This window comes from Oncorhynchus gorbuscha, linkage group LG09 (assembly GCF_021184085.1).
Source record: "Oncorhynchus gorbuscha isolate QuinsamMale2020 ecotype Even-year linkage group LG09, OgorEven_v1.0, whole genome shotgun sequence".
Classification (NCBI taxonomy): domain Eukaryota; kingdom Metazoa; phylum Chordata; class Actinopteri; order Salmoniformes; family Salmonidae; genus Oncorhynchus; species Oncorhynchus gorbuscha.
In genome coordinates, this window is record NC_060181.1 from 22,831,926 (window position 1) to 22,851,068 (window position 19,143).

General features: G+C 44.1%; 1 protein-coding gene across 1 annotated transcript in view; it reads right to left on the reverse strand.

The window, feature by feature from the left end:
* Positions 1–19,143, reverse strand: part of LOC124043287 (CUB and sushi domain-containing protein 3-like) — a 720,075-nt gene that overhangs the window by 66,541 nt on the left and 634,391 nt on the right. The window contains exons 54-56 of the mRNA XM_046361728.1: positions 11,074–11,247; positions 9,524–9,709; positions 6,125–6,298 (exon numbers count right to left, since the gene is read on the reverse strand). Coding sequence (XP_046217684.1) covers positions 6,125–6,298; positions 9,524–9,709; positions 11,074–11,247 — 534 coding nt within the window. The remainder of the gene's footprint in view (positions 1–6,124; positions 6,299–9,523; positions 9,710–11,073; positions 11,248–19,143) is intronic.

Sequence of the window (19,143 nt, forward strand, 5' to 3'; positions counted from 1 at the left end):
ATGACAAAATGACACTTTGGTTTCCTTCTCCTGTAAGCAGTCTATGGATAAGGTATGACAGTTATTTTCCGAGCATCATGTCCAAATCATCCGAAAGCATCTCAAACTGATTATGAAGCTCAACAAAGACTCTTATAGATGTTTTGAACATGATGTGCGAAAAATTGCAATATCGGTCCCATGACTTGAATAGGATTTATGCCACAAATGCTAAATTGTTAGCATGTGGGGAAAGAAAAACTGGGAAATGAAACTAAAGCATGGATTGCTGTCATACCTTATCCATAGACTGCTTACAGGGAAAGGAAACCAACGTCATTTTGTAATTATGGGTAAAATATCCCTTTGGACACACCTACTCATTCAAGTAGTTTTTTCTTCGTTTTTTCTACATTGTAGAATAATGGTGAAGACATGAAAACTATGAAATAACACATATTGAATCATGTAGTCAGAGGCGGATTTAAGTATAGGCCACATGGGCAGCCAGGGTGGCATCATGCCATGGGGGCGACACGGGGCGCCCGCACCAAAACATTCGGAATGGCGACGTTTGCGCGATTGGCTTTCTATCGCTCATTTGCACGTCACGTCAATGATATCATGTCATCGTGTGGGACTGTGGGTCAATTAACCTTGTCGGAGTGGGAGTACTGATTCTAGTTTGTCAGTTAGCAGGCTACTGTCTGGGAAGGTCTCCCACTCAGAAGTACAAGATGTTGAGGGAGGCAGGGGTAGGTAGATCTCATGATAGTCCCACTAAGTGCAAACCAGATGGGAAGGCGTATTGCTGCAGAATGCAGCTGCAGGCTGGTAACTCTAATGAACGTATCCTCTGCAGCAGAGGTAACTCTGGGTCTTCCTTTCCTGTGGCGGTCCTCATGAGAGCCAGTTTCATCATTGCGCTTGATGGTTTTTGCGACTGTACTTGAAGAAACATTCAAAATTCTTGACATTTTCCTGATTGACTGACCTTCATGTCTTAAAGTAATGATGGACTGTCATATTTCTTTGCTTATTTAAGCTGTTCTTGTAATAATATGGACTTGGTCTTTCACCAAATAGGTCTATCTTCTGTATACCACTCCTACCTTGTCACAACACAACCGATTGGCTCAAATGCATTAAGAAGGAAAGAAATTCCACAAATTAATTTTTAACAAGGCACACCTGTTAATTGAAATGCATTCCAGGTGACTACCTCATGAAACTGGTTGAGAAAATGCCAAGAGTGTGCAAAGGTAAAGGTCAAGGTAAAGGGTGGCTACTTTGAAGAATTTCAAATATAAAATATATTTTGATTTGTTTGGTTTGGTTTGGTTGTTATTTTTGGTTACTACATGATTCCAAGTGTGTTATTTCATAGTTTTGATGTATTCACTATTATTCCACAACGTAGAAAATGTTTCAAGAGCTGAAATAAAAGATCCCAGAAATGTTCCATATGCACAAAAAGCTTATTTTGTGCACAAATTTGTTTACATATCTGTTAGTGAGCATTTCTGTCTGTAATAAAGCCCTTTTCTGTGAAAAACTCATTCTAATTGGCTGGGTCTTGCGCCCCAGTAGGTGGGCCTATGTCCTCCCAGGCCCAACCATGGCTGTGCTCCTGCCCAGTCATGTGTAATCCATAGATTAGGGCCTAATTAGTTTGTTTCAACTGACTGATTTCCTTATATGAGCTGTAACAGCAAAATCTTTGAAATTGTTGAATGTTGCGTTTATATTTTGTTCAGTAAACATCTTGTGCAATATTACAAGTCATGTCTTGTATTCAAGATCCTAAATGGCCTGGCTCCCCCTCCACTCAGTATTTTTGTTAAACAGAAAACCCAAACATATGGCAGCAGATCCACAAGGTCTGCCATGAGAGGTGACTGTATAGTTCCCTTAAGGATAAGCAGACACACATAACTGCACCACCTATCACACTTTCACAAAATCAATGAATAAATGGCTAAAGGTCCATCAGATTTGTGATCATAATCCCTAGCTGTGTATGGCCGCCTTCCATGTTGTCTGTTGTCTGTAGCTTGTGAGGTGTGGAAACACTGTTGCTTTTATGAATTTTGTCTTGCTGCTTTTTGTTCTATGTTGCTCTTGTCTGTATGCTACTTCTTGCTTGTCCTATGTTGCTCTGACTGTATGCTATGTCTTGCTTGTCCTATGTTGCTCTGTCTGTATGCTATGTCTTGCTTGTCCTATGTTGCTCTGTCTGCATGCTACGTCTTGCTTGCCATATGTTGCTCTGTTTGTATGCTACGTCTTGCTTGCCCTATGTTTGCTCTGTCTGCATGCTACGTCTTGCTTGCCCTATGTTGCTCTGTCTGTATGCTACGTCTTGCTTGCCCTATGTTGCTCTGTCTGCATGCTACGTCTTGCTCGCCCAATGTTTCTCTGTCTGTATGCTACGTCTTGCTTGTCCTATGTTACTCTGCATGTGCTCACTGCTCAATGATTGTCTGTATTGTAATTGTTTTTAATAACCTGCCCAGGGACTGCGGTTGAAAATGAGCCGGCTGGCTAAAACCGGCACTTTTACGGAAATGTTGATTAATATGCACTGTCCCTGTAAAAATAAAATAAACTCAAACTCAGTATACTATATATACATGTATAGACATTACGGACAGTATATGAATAGAAAAGTTCTCTCTGTCTATTTCCTACCCATACATTCACATCATTCTCAGTTAGAAGAGGTGAGACTGTCTGCTTTTGTTCTTATATCTCACAGCAGCAGAGGCAGCTTTAGGTCCACTGCGCACACAGCTTAACTCTTCACACTACTCAATAACAGGGTTAGCTAGGGGAGGTTTACACACTGTTAAACCCTTCACACTACTCAATAACAGGGTTAGCTAGGGGAGGTTTACACACTGTTAAACCCTTCACACTACTCAATAACAGGGTTAGCTAGGGGAGGTTTACACACTGTTAAACTCTTCACACTACTCAATAACAGGGTTCTTATATCTCACAGCTAGGGAGGTTTACACACTGTTAAACCCTTCACACTACTCAATAACAGGGTTAGCTAGGGGAGCTTTACACACTGTTAAACTCTTCACTCTACTCAATAACAGGGTTAGCTAGGGGAGGTTTACACACTGTTAAACTCTTCACACTACTCAATAACAGGGTTAGCTAGGTGAGGTTTACACACTGTTAAACTCTTCACACTACTCAATAACAGGGTTAGCTAGGGGAGTTTTACACACTGTTAAACCCTTCACACTACTCAATAACAGGGTTAGCTAGGGGAGGTTTACACACTGTTAAACCCTTCACACTACTCAATAACAGGGTTAGCTAGGGGAGGTTTACACACTGTTAAACTCTTCACTCTACTCAATAACAGGGTTAGCTAGGGGAGGTTTACACACTGTTAAACCCTTCACACTACTCAATAACAGGGTTAGCTAGGGGAGGTTTACACACTGTTAAACCCTTCACACTACTCAATAACAGGGTTAGCTAGGGGAGGTTTACACACTGTTAAACCTTTCACACTACTCAATAACAGGGTTAGCTAGGGGAGGTTTACACACTGTTAAACTCTTCACACTACTCAATAACAGGGTTAGCTAGGGGAGGTTTACACACTGTTAAACCTTTCACACTACTCAATAACAGGGTTAGCTAGGGGAGGTTTACACACTGTTAAACCTTTCACACTACTCAATAACAGGGTTATCTAGGGGAGGTTTACACACTGTTAAACCTTTCACACTACTCAATAACAGGGTTAGCTAGGGGAGGTTTACACACTGTTAAACCTTTCACACTACTCAATAACAGGGTTAGCTAGGGGAGGTTTACACACTGTTAAACCTTTCACACTACTCAATAACAGGGTTAGCTAGGGGAGGTTTACACACTGTTAAACCCTTCACACTACTCAATAACAGGGTTAGCTAGGAGAGGTTTACACACTGTTAAACTCTTCACACTACTCAACAACAGGGTTAGCTAGGGGAGGTTTACACACTGTTAAACCCTTCACACTACTCAATAACAGGGTTAGCTAGGGAGGTTTACACACTGTTAAACCCTTCACACTACTCAATAACAGGGTTAGCTAGGGAGGTTTACACACTGTTAAACCTTTCACACTACTCAATAACAGGGTTGGCTAGGGAGGTTTACACACTGTTAAACCTTCACACTACTCAATAACAGGGTTAGCTAGGGAGGTTTACACACTGTTAAACCCTTCACACTACTCAATAACAGGGTTAGCTAGGAGAGGTTTACACACTGTTAAACCCTTCACACTACTCAATAACAGGGTTAGCTAGGGGAGGTTTACACACTGTTAAACCTTTCACACTACTCAATAACAGGGTTAGCTAGGGGAGGTTTACACACTGTTAAACCCTTCACACTACTCAATAACAGGGTTAGCTAGGGGCGGTTTACACACTGTTAAACTCTTCACTCTACTCAATAACAGGGCTAGCTAGGGGAGGTTTACACACTGTTAAACCTTTCACACTACTCAATAACAGGGTTATACATTGATGGAAGAGACCTACTACACGGAAATAGATATGTGATGTTGGATTCAAAACTCTTTTTGACTTCTTCACTCAATAACCATCTTCTGTATTGAAGGTAAATACCTGTGTCTCTCTTTTATCTTTCAACTGTCTCAAACGATGTATCTTGGCCAATGACTCACTTTGGGGAATAATCAACCAGACAAGAAAGAGAGAAAGAAAGAAAGAAAGAAAGAAAGAGAGAGAGTGACAGGACGAGAGAACTTGCGATGCTCCCAGGGGAGATGAGGGTGAGATGATTCCTTTGCAGTCTGCCGTAGGTAAAAGCAGATGGCATATCATCTCAATAAAAGAGGGACAGCAAACTAACCAGTAGTTCCCATAGATCAATTACCTGTCCAAAGACCTACCTGCCTGCTTCCCAAATGGCATCTTATTACCTATATAGGGCACTACTTTTGACCAATGGGTTTTTGATTAAAAGTAGTGCTCTACACAGTAAACAGGGTGCCATTTGAGATGCAGGCCCAACAAGAGAGGAAATAAAGAGGCCCTCATTATCCAGGGATTGACAACCTTCTACGGCTGAAAAAAAGAAGAAACTTTAGCTGCAAATGTATTTTCCCACCATACCCCATCCTGATGGGGTCGGTGCAATCTTTAATTAAATGTAGCCATATAATGATTTCCCTGCACATTGCACCACATCATAAAGTATATATTTAGATACAGTACTTTACATATTGAGTGGAAGAATAGGAAGAAGAAGAGGAAGGAGAAAGAAGCTATTTCTTGGGCGGAAGGAATGCGTGGTAACTAAGTCTGTGGGAGAGAGAGAGAGAGAGAGAGAGAGAGAGAGAGAGAGAGAGAGAGAGAGAGAGAGAGAGAGAGAGAGAGAGAGAGAGAGAGAGAGAGAGAGAGAGAGAGAGAGAGAGAGGGGCAGGGAGGGAGGGAGGGAGGGGGAGAGGGGTGGGAGAGGGGGAGAAAAAGAGCAGAGGAATAGGTACAAAGGGCATAGAGAAAGAGTAAAGGAGACAGAGAGAGAGAGCGAGAGAGAAAGAGAGAGCGGGAGTGAGAAAGCGAGAGATGGACATTGTGTTGTGAAGAAAGGACAGTTGCGGCTCTTCTAGCTAGCTGTGGTTGTGTTGACGTCAGGGCTCCAGGCACAACACCCACGCTAGTGTGAAGAGGGTGAACTCTCTTGCCCACATGTTAGTCAATGCCTCTTGTTTCTTCTATTCTGCTGGAGCCAATGTGTTCCTCCACCACCGCATATAAATCCTCCTCCACTATTATGATCTATCTTTATACTTCTTCAGTTATTATTTAGAAGTCCTCCATATGACCTTCTCTCTCTTTGTCTACGTCCGATTAAAGCTCTTTCCATGTACGTATGCGTGTATAAAAAAGGTATTATCAAAAGAAAGGACAAAAACGGATAAATGTAGATATGATCATTTGAGCTTCGTCAACGTGACAAAGCTGACCAGAAAATCCAAGCCTTGAAATTGTCATATGGTGCATAACATAAAGTTGACTAAGTCATTTTTACCTTGGACAAACTGTGTCCCAAACACACAGACACAGACACTCACAACCCCCCCTGTATGTAAAGGACTTACCTGAGCAGAAGGGCATGGGTGCGCTCCAGTGGCCGTTGAGCTGGCAGGTGCGCGCCGACTCGCCCTTCAGCTGGCGCCCCCCTATGCATGTGTAGCGAACCGTAGAGCCGAAGGTGAATTTATCCCCGTTCAGCTGGCCATTGGGAGGGGACCCAGGGTGACCACAGTCCACTACTGGAGGAGAGAGACACACACAAGATGGATGCTGTCAGCTCAGAGTGCTGACAGGGCTAATGTAGTGGAAGGTACTGTCGTCACTCTCTAGAGGATTGAGGCCACACACTGTGTCTGCGTCCCAAATGGCACCCTGTTCACTATACAGTGCACTATTTTTGACCAGGGCCTATAGGGTAGTGCACTATATAGGGAATAGGGTTCCATTTCAGACACACCCTGTATGTAAGCAATAAAGATAGCTAGAACAAGATGTGTGACTATGGTTCGAACACTGTTCTAGTCTACTTCTCCTCGTTGAGGGGAATACTGTATCATACAAACTACTTAGAATACACACTATAGGCCAGTTTCCCAGACGCAGATTAAGCCTAGTCCTGGACTACAAAAAGTGTTTTTCCGTCCAGGACTAGGTTTATTTTGGGTTCCGGGAAACCCATCCAAAATATCCAGTACCTCTGCTCATAGAATAAGACCACTGTACTTGCTTCACCATGATAAAAATACAGTCCTAGCACTTAAGCTCATAATGGCAACTTTCCAAAGTAGACGGTACTGTCCTCATCCTTTGTAATCATTCTTTGATCCCTTTTTCACTTAGTAAATTATCAAGGCCAGGGTGCTAAAATAATCAAATTCTTTTTTCAAATATTCACCCCACAATGTGCTACAATCAGCAAGTTTACTTTAAACTTTCGCCTCTTTTCTGCTACTGGACTATAAAAAGTGAGCAGGTCCGGTATTAACATGCTAATTCAGCACAAAGGACGAGGCGTGTCTAAATGAAAGGAACGTTTTGGACATGGTGTCCATGTCACAGCGGGGTGGATCAAACAGGGAACAAGGCATGGAGGGAGAAAGAACGTTCATTCATCTTGCTGAAGGCTTTTTCATCCCTTTTAAAACACATCGCAACAGGAACACCAAACTGATTGGCCTTAGTAGAGATAACTTATGATACGGTTTAAGGGAAAACAGTAGGCTACACATCATAGTTCAATAAGGTTGGGATTGGGTTCAAATTTCAAAGAGAGTGCACTGATTGGAGCACACAGCTATGCCCCTCAGCCAGTAGGAGGCCCAGGTTGTGTTTAGAACACTGTGACAGCCAGTAGGAAACCTTGAAGCCCTGTGTTTAAACTAGATGTTTAGACATGCCAGGTTGCCAGTACAGCTGGTGTCTAATGCAGCTTGTTTTGAGGAGGATGTTGAAGATACACACCATAAAACACAGGGATCAGCTGCCAACCTGGTATCCGTAATTAGTGTAATATCCACAGAGCTGTTCCACCTGTCCTTCAATAGAACACTGATCTTAAGCAGAGGGGGTCAGGCAACTCATTCAGCCTAAATTAATGGAATAATATGCTAATTAGCCACGAGTGCCAAGTCGTCAGTCTCTCTCCGGGAAAGACAGACCGACCATGAGACAGCGACAACAAATTATAGGAACAGGACACTTTAGATGCGCACCACCAATGTTTTGGTGCTGGATATCAAAATAAGTTCAGTGAATGGTTAAAAGAGACTCCGCACACCACCATCTGTGGTTAACTCTGTGGTTTATCGGTGACAATGTTTCAACTGTCGAAACCTCTCTAATATACCAAATGCTAGCATATATTGCAGTGTGAGTCTCTTTACACCATGTACTGTAATGTGTACGCTAAGAATTGGGAAGCAAGTACCAGGAGGGAATTTAATAAATAATGGAACATGGAACAAAACAAGAAACACAAGTAGCGTAGACATAAGGGAGGGACAGATATAGGTGAGTCTCATGAGGTGCAGGTGCGCGTAACGATGGTGGCAGGTGTGCGTAATAATGAATAAACGGGCGACGTCGAGCACCAGAGACGGGGAGCGGGGGTAGACATGACAGTACCCCCTACATGACGTGCAGCGTCAGCCGCTGGATGACACCGACCAGAGGGACGGTCTCGAGGATCAGGAGCAGGCCAGTCGCTTCTACTGAGGCGCGGGAACCTGTCGGGCCAGCCGAGGCTCGGGAACCTGTCGGGCCAGCCGAGGCTCGGGAACCTGTCGGGCCAGCCGAGGCTCGGGAACCTGTCGGGCCGGCCGAGGCTCGGGTCGGGCCGGCCGAAACCTGTCGGGCCGGCCGAGGCGCGGGAACCTGTCGGGCCGGCCGAGGCTCGGGAACCTGTCGGGCCGGCCGAGGCTCGGGAACCTGTCGGGCCGGCCGAGGCTCGGGAACCTGTCGGGCCGGCCGAGGCTCGGGAACCTGTCGGGCCGGCCGAGGCTCGGGAACCTGTAGAGCTGGCCGAGGCTCGGGAACCTGTCGGGCCGGCCGAGGCACGGGAACCTGTCGGGCCGGCCGAGGCGCGGGAACCCGTAGAGCCGGCCGAGGCTCGGGAACCCGTAGAGCCGGCCGAGGCTCGGGAACCCGTAGAGCCGGCCGAGGCTCGGGAACCCGTAGAGCCGGCCGAGGCTCGGGAACCCGTAGAGCCGGCCGAGGCACGGGAACCCGTAGAGCCGGCCGAGGCTCGGGAACCCGTAGGGCCAGCCGAGGTGCGGGAACCTGTCGGGCCAGCCGAGGCGCGGGAACCTGTCGGGCCAGCCGAGGCTTGGGAACCAATAGAGCCGGACGAGGGGCGGAAACCCATAGAGCCGGCCGAGGCTCGGGAAACCCATAGAGCCGGGCGAGGGGCGGAAACCCATAGAGCCGGCCGAGGCGTGGGAACCTGTCGAGCCGGCCGAGGGGCGGAAACCCATAGAGCCGGCCGAGGCGTGGGAACCTGTCGAGCCGGCCGAGGCATGGAAGCCTGACGAGCCGGCAGAGGTATGGAAGCTTGACGAGCCAGCTGAGGCAGTGGCACTTGGACCCGACGTCACCAGTAAAAAAAAAGATCCCTGTTGCTTCCCCTTGGAGAGGCGTTACTCTGTAACATGTACGCTAAGATTCGGGAAGCAAGTACAGGGAGTGAATTTAATAAATAGTGGAACATGGAACAAAACAAGAAACACGGGTAGCGTACAGACATAAAACACAGGAACAGAAACAATAACGCCTAGGGAAAGAACCAAAGCGAGTGACAGATATAGAAGGTCATCAGGAAGGTGAGGAAGTCCAGGTGAGTAAGAATGAGGTGCAGGTGCGTGTAACGATGGTGGCAGGTGTGCGTAATAATGAATAAACTGGCGACGTCGAACCCCAGCGAGGTGGAGTAGGGGTAGACGTGACAAAAACAGTGACACCAGACTCACCGATGCACTCCGGTAGAGGCTTGTCCCACTGTCCTGTGGGCTGACAGGTAAGAACAGGTGAACCGAATAGGTAGAATCCCGGGCTGCAGTCATAGAACACCACGGTTCCAAAGGTGAAGTTCCCATGTTCTATCTTACTCTGCCTGATGGAGTTGGCTGGGATCCCAGGATCGGAGCAGTTGACCACTGAAGAGGAAGAGACAGAGGGGGAAAAAGACAGGCATGTGTTATTTGGCAGAAACATGGAAGGGATCAACTCATTCCAACACTTAGGACACGCTTGACCTTCTAAAGTCACTCATATAGGGCCAACTCCTAACATGAAACATAATTTTCACGCCAATCTTCCATTGATATTAATGCATAATCTTAATGCATGATAAAAAGGAATATTAATAAAAAATATATAGAAAATAGATAAATGTGCACATCTCAAGCAAGTACATAGCACAATGGCTTATTACGAATTTTGAGAACCTGCAAGATAGATTTACTGGTATGAACAAAGGCCAACACAATGTGGGCGTTATATTTCCTCTTGCCAAAATAGTCCAATCAGATACAATGTAATTGGTTCTAGTTTGTTCGATATGCAGGGCTTGTCCAATAGCATTCTGACCTTGGACATAGCTTCTGGTTTCCTCAGGGCTTGTCCAATAGCAGTCTGACCCTGGACTCAGCCTCTGGTTACTTCAGCGCTTGTCAAATAGCAGTCTGACCCTGGACTCAGCCTCTGGTTACTTCAGGGCTTGTCAAATAGAAGTCTGACCCTGGACTTAGCCTCTAGTTACTTCAGGGCTTGTCAAATAGCTGTCTGACCCTGGACTCAGCCTCTGGTTACTTCAGGGCTTGTCAAATAGCAGTCTGACCCTAGACTCAGCCTCTAGTTACTTCAGGGCTTGTCAAATAGCAGTCTGACCCTGGACTCAGCCTCTGGTTACTTCAGGGCTTGTCAAATAGCAGTCTGACCCTGGACTCAGCCTCTGGTTACTTCAGCGCTTGTCAAATAGCAGTCTGACCCTGGACTTCGCCTCTAGTTACTTCAGGGCTTGTCAAATAGCGGTCTGACCCTGGACTTAGCCTCTGGTTTCCTCAGGGGAAGACTCCTATATAATGGAACTACGATAAGCTCCATCAGATGGTTTTCAGATAATCACCTCACACCCCTTCAACATATTCTGAATATTATATTATACATTAATAAGACATCAAACACAAGGTCGCAAAATCACAGTGTCATGCTTGGGGTTAACACAACCATTGGTACACCCTATAGAGGTCAGTGATACCACCACAATCATATCTACTGATGTTCAAGAGGCCGTGTTGGCTATGACCCTAATTCACCACAACCGCAATTCACACAGAGCAACCATTCACCCTACATAGAGACCGTTGTCCTGCTGTGGTGCTGGTACCTGATTGGTTACAAGCCCACTACAAACCAAGACTCCTCCTTCTTCCCCATCTTACAGCGAGTGCACTGAAGTGGTCAGGCGGATCGAGCACGCATACTCCGTGTGAATAGAAGACTTAACTTTTTTCCACACCTTTACACGTTGGTGGTGGCTGACTCCATTGGCGTGTGGCCTGGCACTGGGCCCTTGAGGGCCCCTCCATCACGTAGCCCATGTTGCAGGAGAAGCTCACCACGTCGTTCAGATTGAAGCCGTTACCAATGGTCCGCCCGTAGATAGGGCTGCCCGGGTGTCCACAGCTGATAGCTGGGGGGAGAGGGAGAGAGAGAGAAATGAAAAGATTATTTTCAATAAGCCCTGGAAAGAGAGGGCAAGAGAGGGGGGACAGATAGAGAGATAGAGAGAGGAGGTTCTGTTGCCACGAGAAAAGGGAAGATCAAACACCATTGTAAATACAACCCATATTGATGTTTACAGTTGAAGTCGGAAGTTTACATACTCTTAGGTTGGAGTCATTAAAAATCATTTTTCAACCACTCCACAAATTTCTTGTTAACAAACTATAGTTTTGGCAAGTCAGTTAGGACATCTACTTTGTGCATGACACAAGTAATTTTTCCAACAATTGTTGACAGACAGATTATTTCACTTATAATAAATAGTATCACAATTCCAGTAGGTCAGAAGTTTACATACACTAAGTTGAATGTGCCTTTAAACAGCTTGGAAAAATACAGAAAATGATGTCACGGCTGTAGAAGCTTCTGATAGGCTAATTGACATCATTCTGTCAATTGAAGGTGTACCTGTGGCTGAAATGTCAAGGCCTACCTTGAAACTCAGTGCCTCTTTGCTTGACATCATGGGGAAACCAAAATAAATCATCCAAGACCTCAGGAAAAAATTGTAGACCTCCATAAGTCTGGTTCATCCTTGGGAGCAATTTCCAAAATGCCTGAAGGTACCACGTTCATCTGTACAAACAATAGTACGCAAGTATAAACGCCATGGGACGACGCAGCCGTCATAACGCTCAGGAAGGAGACGCGTTCTGTCTCCTAGAGAGGAACGTACTTTGGTGTAAAAAGGGCAAATCAATTCCAGAACAACAACAAAGGACCTTGTGAAGATGCTGGAGGAAACAGGTAGAAAAGTATCTATATCCACAGTAAAACATGTCCTATATCGACATAACCTGAAAGGCAGCTCAGCAAGGAAGAAGCCACTGCTCCAAAACCCCCATAAAAAAGCCAGACTATGGTTTACAACTGCACATGGGGACAAAGATCGTACTTTTAGGAGAAATGTCCTCTGGTCTGACGAAACAAAAATAGAACTGTTTGGTCATAATGACCATCGTTATGTTTGGAGGAAAAGGGGGAGGTTTGCAAGCCAAAGAACACCATCCCAACAGTGAAGCATTGGGGTGGCAGCATCATGATGTGCTTTGCTGCAGGAGGGACTGGTGCACTTCACCAAATAGATGGCTTCATGGGGTAGGAAAACAATGTGGATATATTGAAGCAACATCTCAAGACATCAGTTAGGAAGTTAAAGCTTGGTCGCAAATGGGTCTTCCAAATGGACAATGACCCCAAGCACACTTCCAAAGTTGTGGCAAAATGGCTTAAGGACAACAAAGTCAAGGTATTGGAGTGGCCATCACAAAGCCCTGACCTCAATCCTATAGAAAATTTGTGGGCAAAACTGATTAAGCATGTGTGAGCAAGAAGGCCTACAAAAATGACTCAGTTACACCAGCTCTGTCAGGAGTAATGGGCCAAAATTCACCCAATTTATTGTGACAAGCTTGTGGAAGGCTACCCGAAACGTTCGTCACAAGTTAAACAATTTAAAGGCAATGGTACCAAATACGAATTGAGTGTATGTAAACTTCTGACCCACTGGGAATGTGATAAAATAATTCTCTCTTCTATTATACTGACATTTCACATTCTTAAAATAAAGTGGTTATGACCTAAAAAACTGACCTAAAACAGGGAATTTTTACTAGGATTAAAGGTCAGGAATTGTGGAAAACTGAGTTTAAATGTATTTGGCTAAGGTGTATGTAAACCTCCGACTTCAATTGTATTCATTATCCCCTTTGTACTTGTATTTGCACATAATATGACATTTGAAATGTCTTTATTCTTTTGGAACTTTTGTGAGTGTAATGTTTACTGTCAAACATTTTTTATTGTTTATTTCACTTTTGTTTATTATCTATTTTATTTGCTTGGCAATGTAAACATATGGTTCCCATGCCAATGAAGCCCTTACATTGAATTGAATTGAAAGAAGGAGAGAGAGAAGGAGTGGGGGTAGAGGGAGAGTAAGATAGAGAAAAACAGAGCGAGAGAGAGAGACAGAGAAAGAGAGAGAAATTACATTGAAATTGAAATTCCATATTGATTCCTACTGTATTTAATGTACTGTATAAAAGGGTAACATTGACATTACATAGTGATTCCTACTGTATCTAATGTACTGTATAAAAGGGTAACATTGACATTACATAGTGATTCCTACTGTATCTAATGTACTGTATAAAAGGGTAACATTGACATTACATAGTGATTCTTACTGTATCTAATGTACTGTATAAAAGGGTAACATTGACATTACATAGTGATTCCTACTGTATCGAATGTACTGTGTAAAAGGGTAACATTGACATTACATATTGATTCCTACTGTATCTAATGTACTGTATAAAAGGGTAACATTGACATTACATAGTGATTCCTACTGTATCTAATGTACTGTATAAAAGGGTAACATTGACATTACATAGTGATTCTTACTGTATCTAATGTACTGTATAAAAGGGTAACATTGACATTACATAGTGATTCTTACTGTATCTAATGTACTGTATAAAGGGTAACATTGACATTACATAGTGATTCTTACTGTATCTAATGTACTGTATAAAAGGGTAACATTGACATTACATAGTGATTCTTAGTGTATCTAATGTACTGTATAAAAGGGTAACATTGACATTACATAGTGATTCTTACTGTATCTAATGTACTGTATAAAAGGGTAACATTGACATTACATAGTGATTCTTACTGTATCTAATGTACTGTATAAAAGGGTAACATTGACATTACATAGTGATTCTTACTGTATCTAATGTACTGTATAAAAGGGTAACATTGACATTACATAGTGATTCTTACTGTATCTAATGTACTGTATAAAAGGGTAACATTGACATTACATATGAACCTATATGTAATGGATAACAGGTAAGGTCACTTTTGATTTATAATCCACCAGGTAATAATCCACTGGGTGCTCATTTGTTCACTGCAAAAATACACATATTGAGTTTGAGACCATAGAAATAGCATAGTCAGACCTTGAACAGGGAATTGAACCCAAAAAGAAACCAGTGGAGCTTGAACGCAGCCTCAGCTCACATTCACTTACTGTGCAATAGACTGGGCAAAACAGTAGGCTTCCAATAAGATCTGCAATAGAGCTGTGTGGCTCGGTTATCAATAGGCTAGGGGCTAGACTATCATGTGTTCTGCCAGGATGTCTCAATCACAGAACTAGAATGAATAGAACAGGCCTTCCCATTCAAGTCAATGACGCCATCATGGGTACACTGGTGAACATTTTGAGTGTCTCATTCTATTTACATTTACATTTACATTTAAGTCATTTAGCAGACGCTCTTATCCAGAGCGACTTGGTCTCAGTCACCTCTGGAACTTATATTCAGGAGGACAAATGGCAAAGAGCTGTTTTATTGCCCCATCCTGGACCATTTCCCTAAATAGTGTCATTCCCCATCAGATCCCTCTGGTCTAAACTCATTGGCCGTCTGGCAGCTCATCTGAATGGCTAATCCAATGGATGGCGGCCATTTTCATGCCGATGGCCCAAACCACATTAGTTGTGCTCAATTGCAGGCATTTGTCGAGCGATGCAGAAGTGATGGCAGAGTGCTCATGGTGATCCTCTCTATAGCTCTGGGAGGCATCGGGAGGCCTTTCTCTGCCTGTCTTGGAGGCATGCGTCCTGGAAGGGGAGAAACTAGTGGTTATGGGCCTTTGAATGGGGCTATGGGCCATTAGCCTATGTGGGATACTGTAAGAGGGGCCTGACTGTGGGACTTCATCAGTGAGTTGGAAACTGGGACTTATGAAATTAGATAATAGACCAGAGACTGAGCCAGAGAGAGAGACAAGAGGAAGGGACAGAGATACACAGAGGGACAGAGAGAGAGAGAGAGGCAGAGGGATAGAGGGATAGAGGGATATAGAGAGAGAGAGTGAGAGAGAGAGAGAGAGAGAGAGAGAGAGAGAGAGAGAGAGAGAGAGAGAGAGAGAGAGAGCAGAGGGATAGAGGGATAGAGGGATAGAGAGAGAGAGAGAGAGAGAGAGAGAGAGAGAGAGAGAGAGAGAGAGAGAGAGAGAGAGAGAGAGAGAGAGAGAGAGAGAGAGAGAGAGAGAGAGAGAGCGAGAGAGAGCGAGAGAGAGAGAGAGAGAGAGAGGCAGAGGGATAGAGGGATAGAGGGATAGAGGGATAGAGAGAGAGAGAGAGAGAGAGAGAGAGAGAGAGAGAGAGAGAGAGAGAGAGAGAGGGAGAGGGATAGAGAGAGAGAGAGAGAGAGAGAGAGAGAGAGAGAGAGAGGCAGAGGGATAGAGGGATAGAGGGAGAGAGAGAGAGAGAGAGAGAGAGAGAGAGAGAGAGAGAGAGAGAGAGAGAGAGAGAGAGAGCAGAGGGATAGAGGGATAGAGGGAGAGAGAGAGAGAGAGAGAGAGAGAGAGAGAGAGAGAGAGAGAGAGGCAGAGGGATAGAGGGATAGAGAGAGACGTTATAAAATCATTGTACACAAACAACAAGTGTGTGGATAAAATTGGCAAAAAATACATATTTCTTTACACAGGGTCATGGGGTGAGACAGGGATGCAGAAGTCTGGTTCATCCTTGGAAGCAATTTCCAAACGCATGAAAGTGCCACGTGCATCTGTACAAACAATAGTACACAAGTATAAACACCATGGGACGACGCAGCCGTCATACCACTCAGGAAGGAGACGTGTTCTGTCTCCTAGAGATGAACGTACTTTGGTGCGAAAGGTGCAAATCAATCCCAGAACAACAGCAAAGAACCTTGTGAAGATGCTGGAGGAAACAGGTACAAAAGTATCTATATCCACAGTAAAACGAGTCCGATATCTACATAACCTGAAAGGCCAATCAGCAAGGAAGAAGCCACTGCTCCAAAACCGCATAAAAAAAGCCAGATTACAGTTTACAACTGCACATGGGAACAAAGATAATACTTTTTGGTGAAATGTCCTCTTGTCTGATAAAACAAAAATATAACTGTTTGGCCATAATGACCACCGTTATGTTTGGAGGACAAAGGTGGAGGCTTGCAAGCAGAATAACATCATCCCAACCGTGAAGCATGGGGATGGCAGCATCATGTTGTGGGGGTGCTTTGCTGCAGGAGGGACAGGTGCACTTCACAAAATAGATTGCTTCATGAGGTAGGAAAATTATGTAGATATATTGAAGCAACATCTCAAGACATCAAGTCAGGAAGTTAAAGCTTGGTCGTAAATGGGTCTTCCAAATGGACAATGACCCCAAGCATACTTCCAAAATTGTGGCAAGGGAATTTTTACAAAGATTAAATGTCAGGAATTGTGAAAACTGAGTTTAAATGTATTTGGCTAAGGTGTATGTAAACTTCCGACTTCAACTGTATTACATTTCATTACATTTAAGTCATTTAGCAAACGCTCTTATCCAGAGCGACTTACAAATTGGTGCATTCACCTTATGACATATCAACGAATTGGCGAGGACACTAGAACAGTCTGCAGCACCCGGCCTCATCCTATTAGAACAGTGGTTCTTAACCTGAGTTCGATCGAACCCCAGGGGTTCGGTGAGTCAGTCTCAGGGGTTCGGCGGAGGTCAAGACACACATCCGATTCATATGATTCGTGATGACACTCCCCGCTTGGCCATCATTGGCTGCAGGTGATCACGCTACATCGCTTGGCCTATCTGTGCTGCAGGGAATTTGGTGTGCTCAGTAGTCGACTTGTGATGGTACGTCTTGTGATTTCTTTCTTAATATTTTAATCCCTTCATACTTACTATGTCGAGCAAAAAAAGAAAATGGTCGGACGAATATGTACAATATGGATTCACATGTATAACGGAACATGATGGGAGTCAGTGCCCTAACTGCATGATTTGCAATGCCAAGTTGAGCAATTCTAGTCTAGCACCGGCAAAACTAAGAGAACACTTCCTTAAGCTACATGGAGATGGAAAATACAAGAACACAACGCTCGCTGAATTCAAGGTGAAGAGAGACAGATTCGATGAAAAGGCTACTCTGCCTGTTCTCGGATTTGTACTCATCAACAAACCGATCCTCACAGCATCGTACGAAGTTGCTTACCTGATCTCAAAGCAGGGCAAACCACACACCATTGGTGAAACACTCATAAAACCAGCTGTGTTGAAGATGGCGAATATCATGCTGGGAAAAGAGGCTGAAGTTAAGTTATCCCAAATTCCTCTTACAAATGACATCATCAGCGACAGAATAGAGGACATGAGCAAAGACATCTTGGCTCAAGTAGTTGCATATCTGATTTCAAGCCCGGCAAAATTCGATGAGACCACAGACGTTTCCAATCTAAGCCAGCTTGCTATATTCGTGCGCTATGTAAAAGACGACGTGATAAAGGAAGATTTTTTATTTTGTAAGCCTCTTACAACAACAACTAAGGCAGCCGATGTGAAGAAACTTGTGGATGACTTCTTCAAAGACAACAATCTTTCGTGGGATATGGTTTCTGCAGTTTGTTCGGACGGAGCTCCAGTCATGCTGGGAAGAAAGTCTGGTTTTGGTGCGCTAGTGAAAGCCCGATACATCATTGTTACGCATTGTATTCTGCACAGGCATGCGTTGGCAACAAAACCTTGCCTCCAAAACTGGCAGAAGTATTGAAAATTGTAGTGGAATGCGTGAACTATGTGCGAACTAGTGCTCTGCGGCATCGCATCTTTAGTGAGCTGTGTAAAGAAATGGGCTCTGAATTCGAGGTACTTCTGTACCATTCTAACGTTCGGTGGTTATCTCGGGACACGCTGTGCGTGTGGAATTAGCCCTGTTTTTGCAAGAGCACCAACATTGTCATGTAGATTGCTTCAAAATTCTGAGTTCATTCTCATTTTACCGTACATGGCTGATATCTGCGCAGCTCTCAATTATCTCAATCAAAAGATCCAGGGCGGTGGAGTCAACATCATCGAAGCGGAGGAAAACCTAAAGGCTTTTCAAAAAAAGCTACCGTTATGGAAACGACGAACAGAGAACTTTCCCCTGCTGGACGACTGTGTAAGTAAGATCGAAGATGTACCTGGAATCGGAGACATTTCTGTACTCACGGAACTGAAGCAAGCAATTGCCACGCACTTAGATGAGCTTGCAAAGTCTCTCGACGGATGCTTCCCTACAAGAGAGTCATATCCAGCATGGGTGAGACAGCTGTTTACGTTTAGTGTTGAGACAACAGATGTCAATGATGAATACCTCGATGAAATCATTGAAATTCAGCAGAGCCAGGTTCAACAGCAACATTTCAGAACAACAACGCTTTCAACGTTTTGGTGTCAACAAATGGTAACGTACCGTTATTGCTAAGAAAGCTCTGGAGATTTTCATACCGTTTGTTACAACATATCTTTGAGAGCAATCCTTTGAGGATGCTGGACATAAAAACGAAGAAAAGGAACAGACTTTGTTGTGAAAATGATATGAGAGTGGCACTTGCCAAGGTGAAGCCGCGCATTTCTGAACTGGTCTCTGAAAGGCAACAGCAGAAGTCACACTGATTTGCAGTAAATATTCATTATTATGTTTTTGTTTTTGTGTGAAAATCATGTTTTGATGATTTTGTTCTTTGAACACAGTGATGTTGATGCACGGTTCATTTTGTGCACCAGTCAAATATATACCTATGTTTTGAATTTGAAAAAATAATTTTATTTTTACAATTAAGAAGGGTTCGGTGAATGCGCATATGAAACTGGTGGGGTTCAGTACCTCCAACAAGGTTAAGAACCACTGTATTAGAATCTGAAATCAAATGTCTATTGTTTGCTGATGATCTGGTGCTTCTGTCACCAACCGAGGAGGGCCAA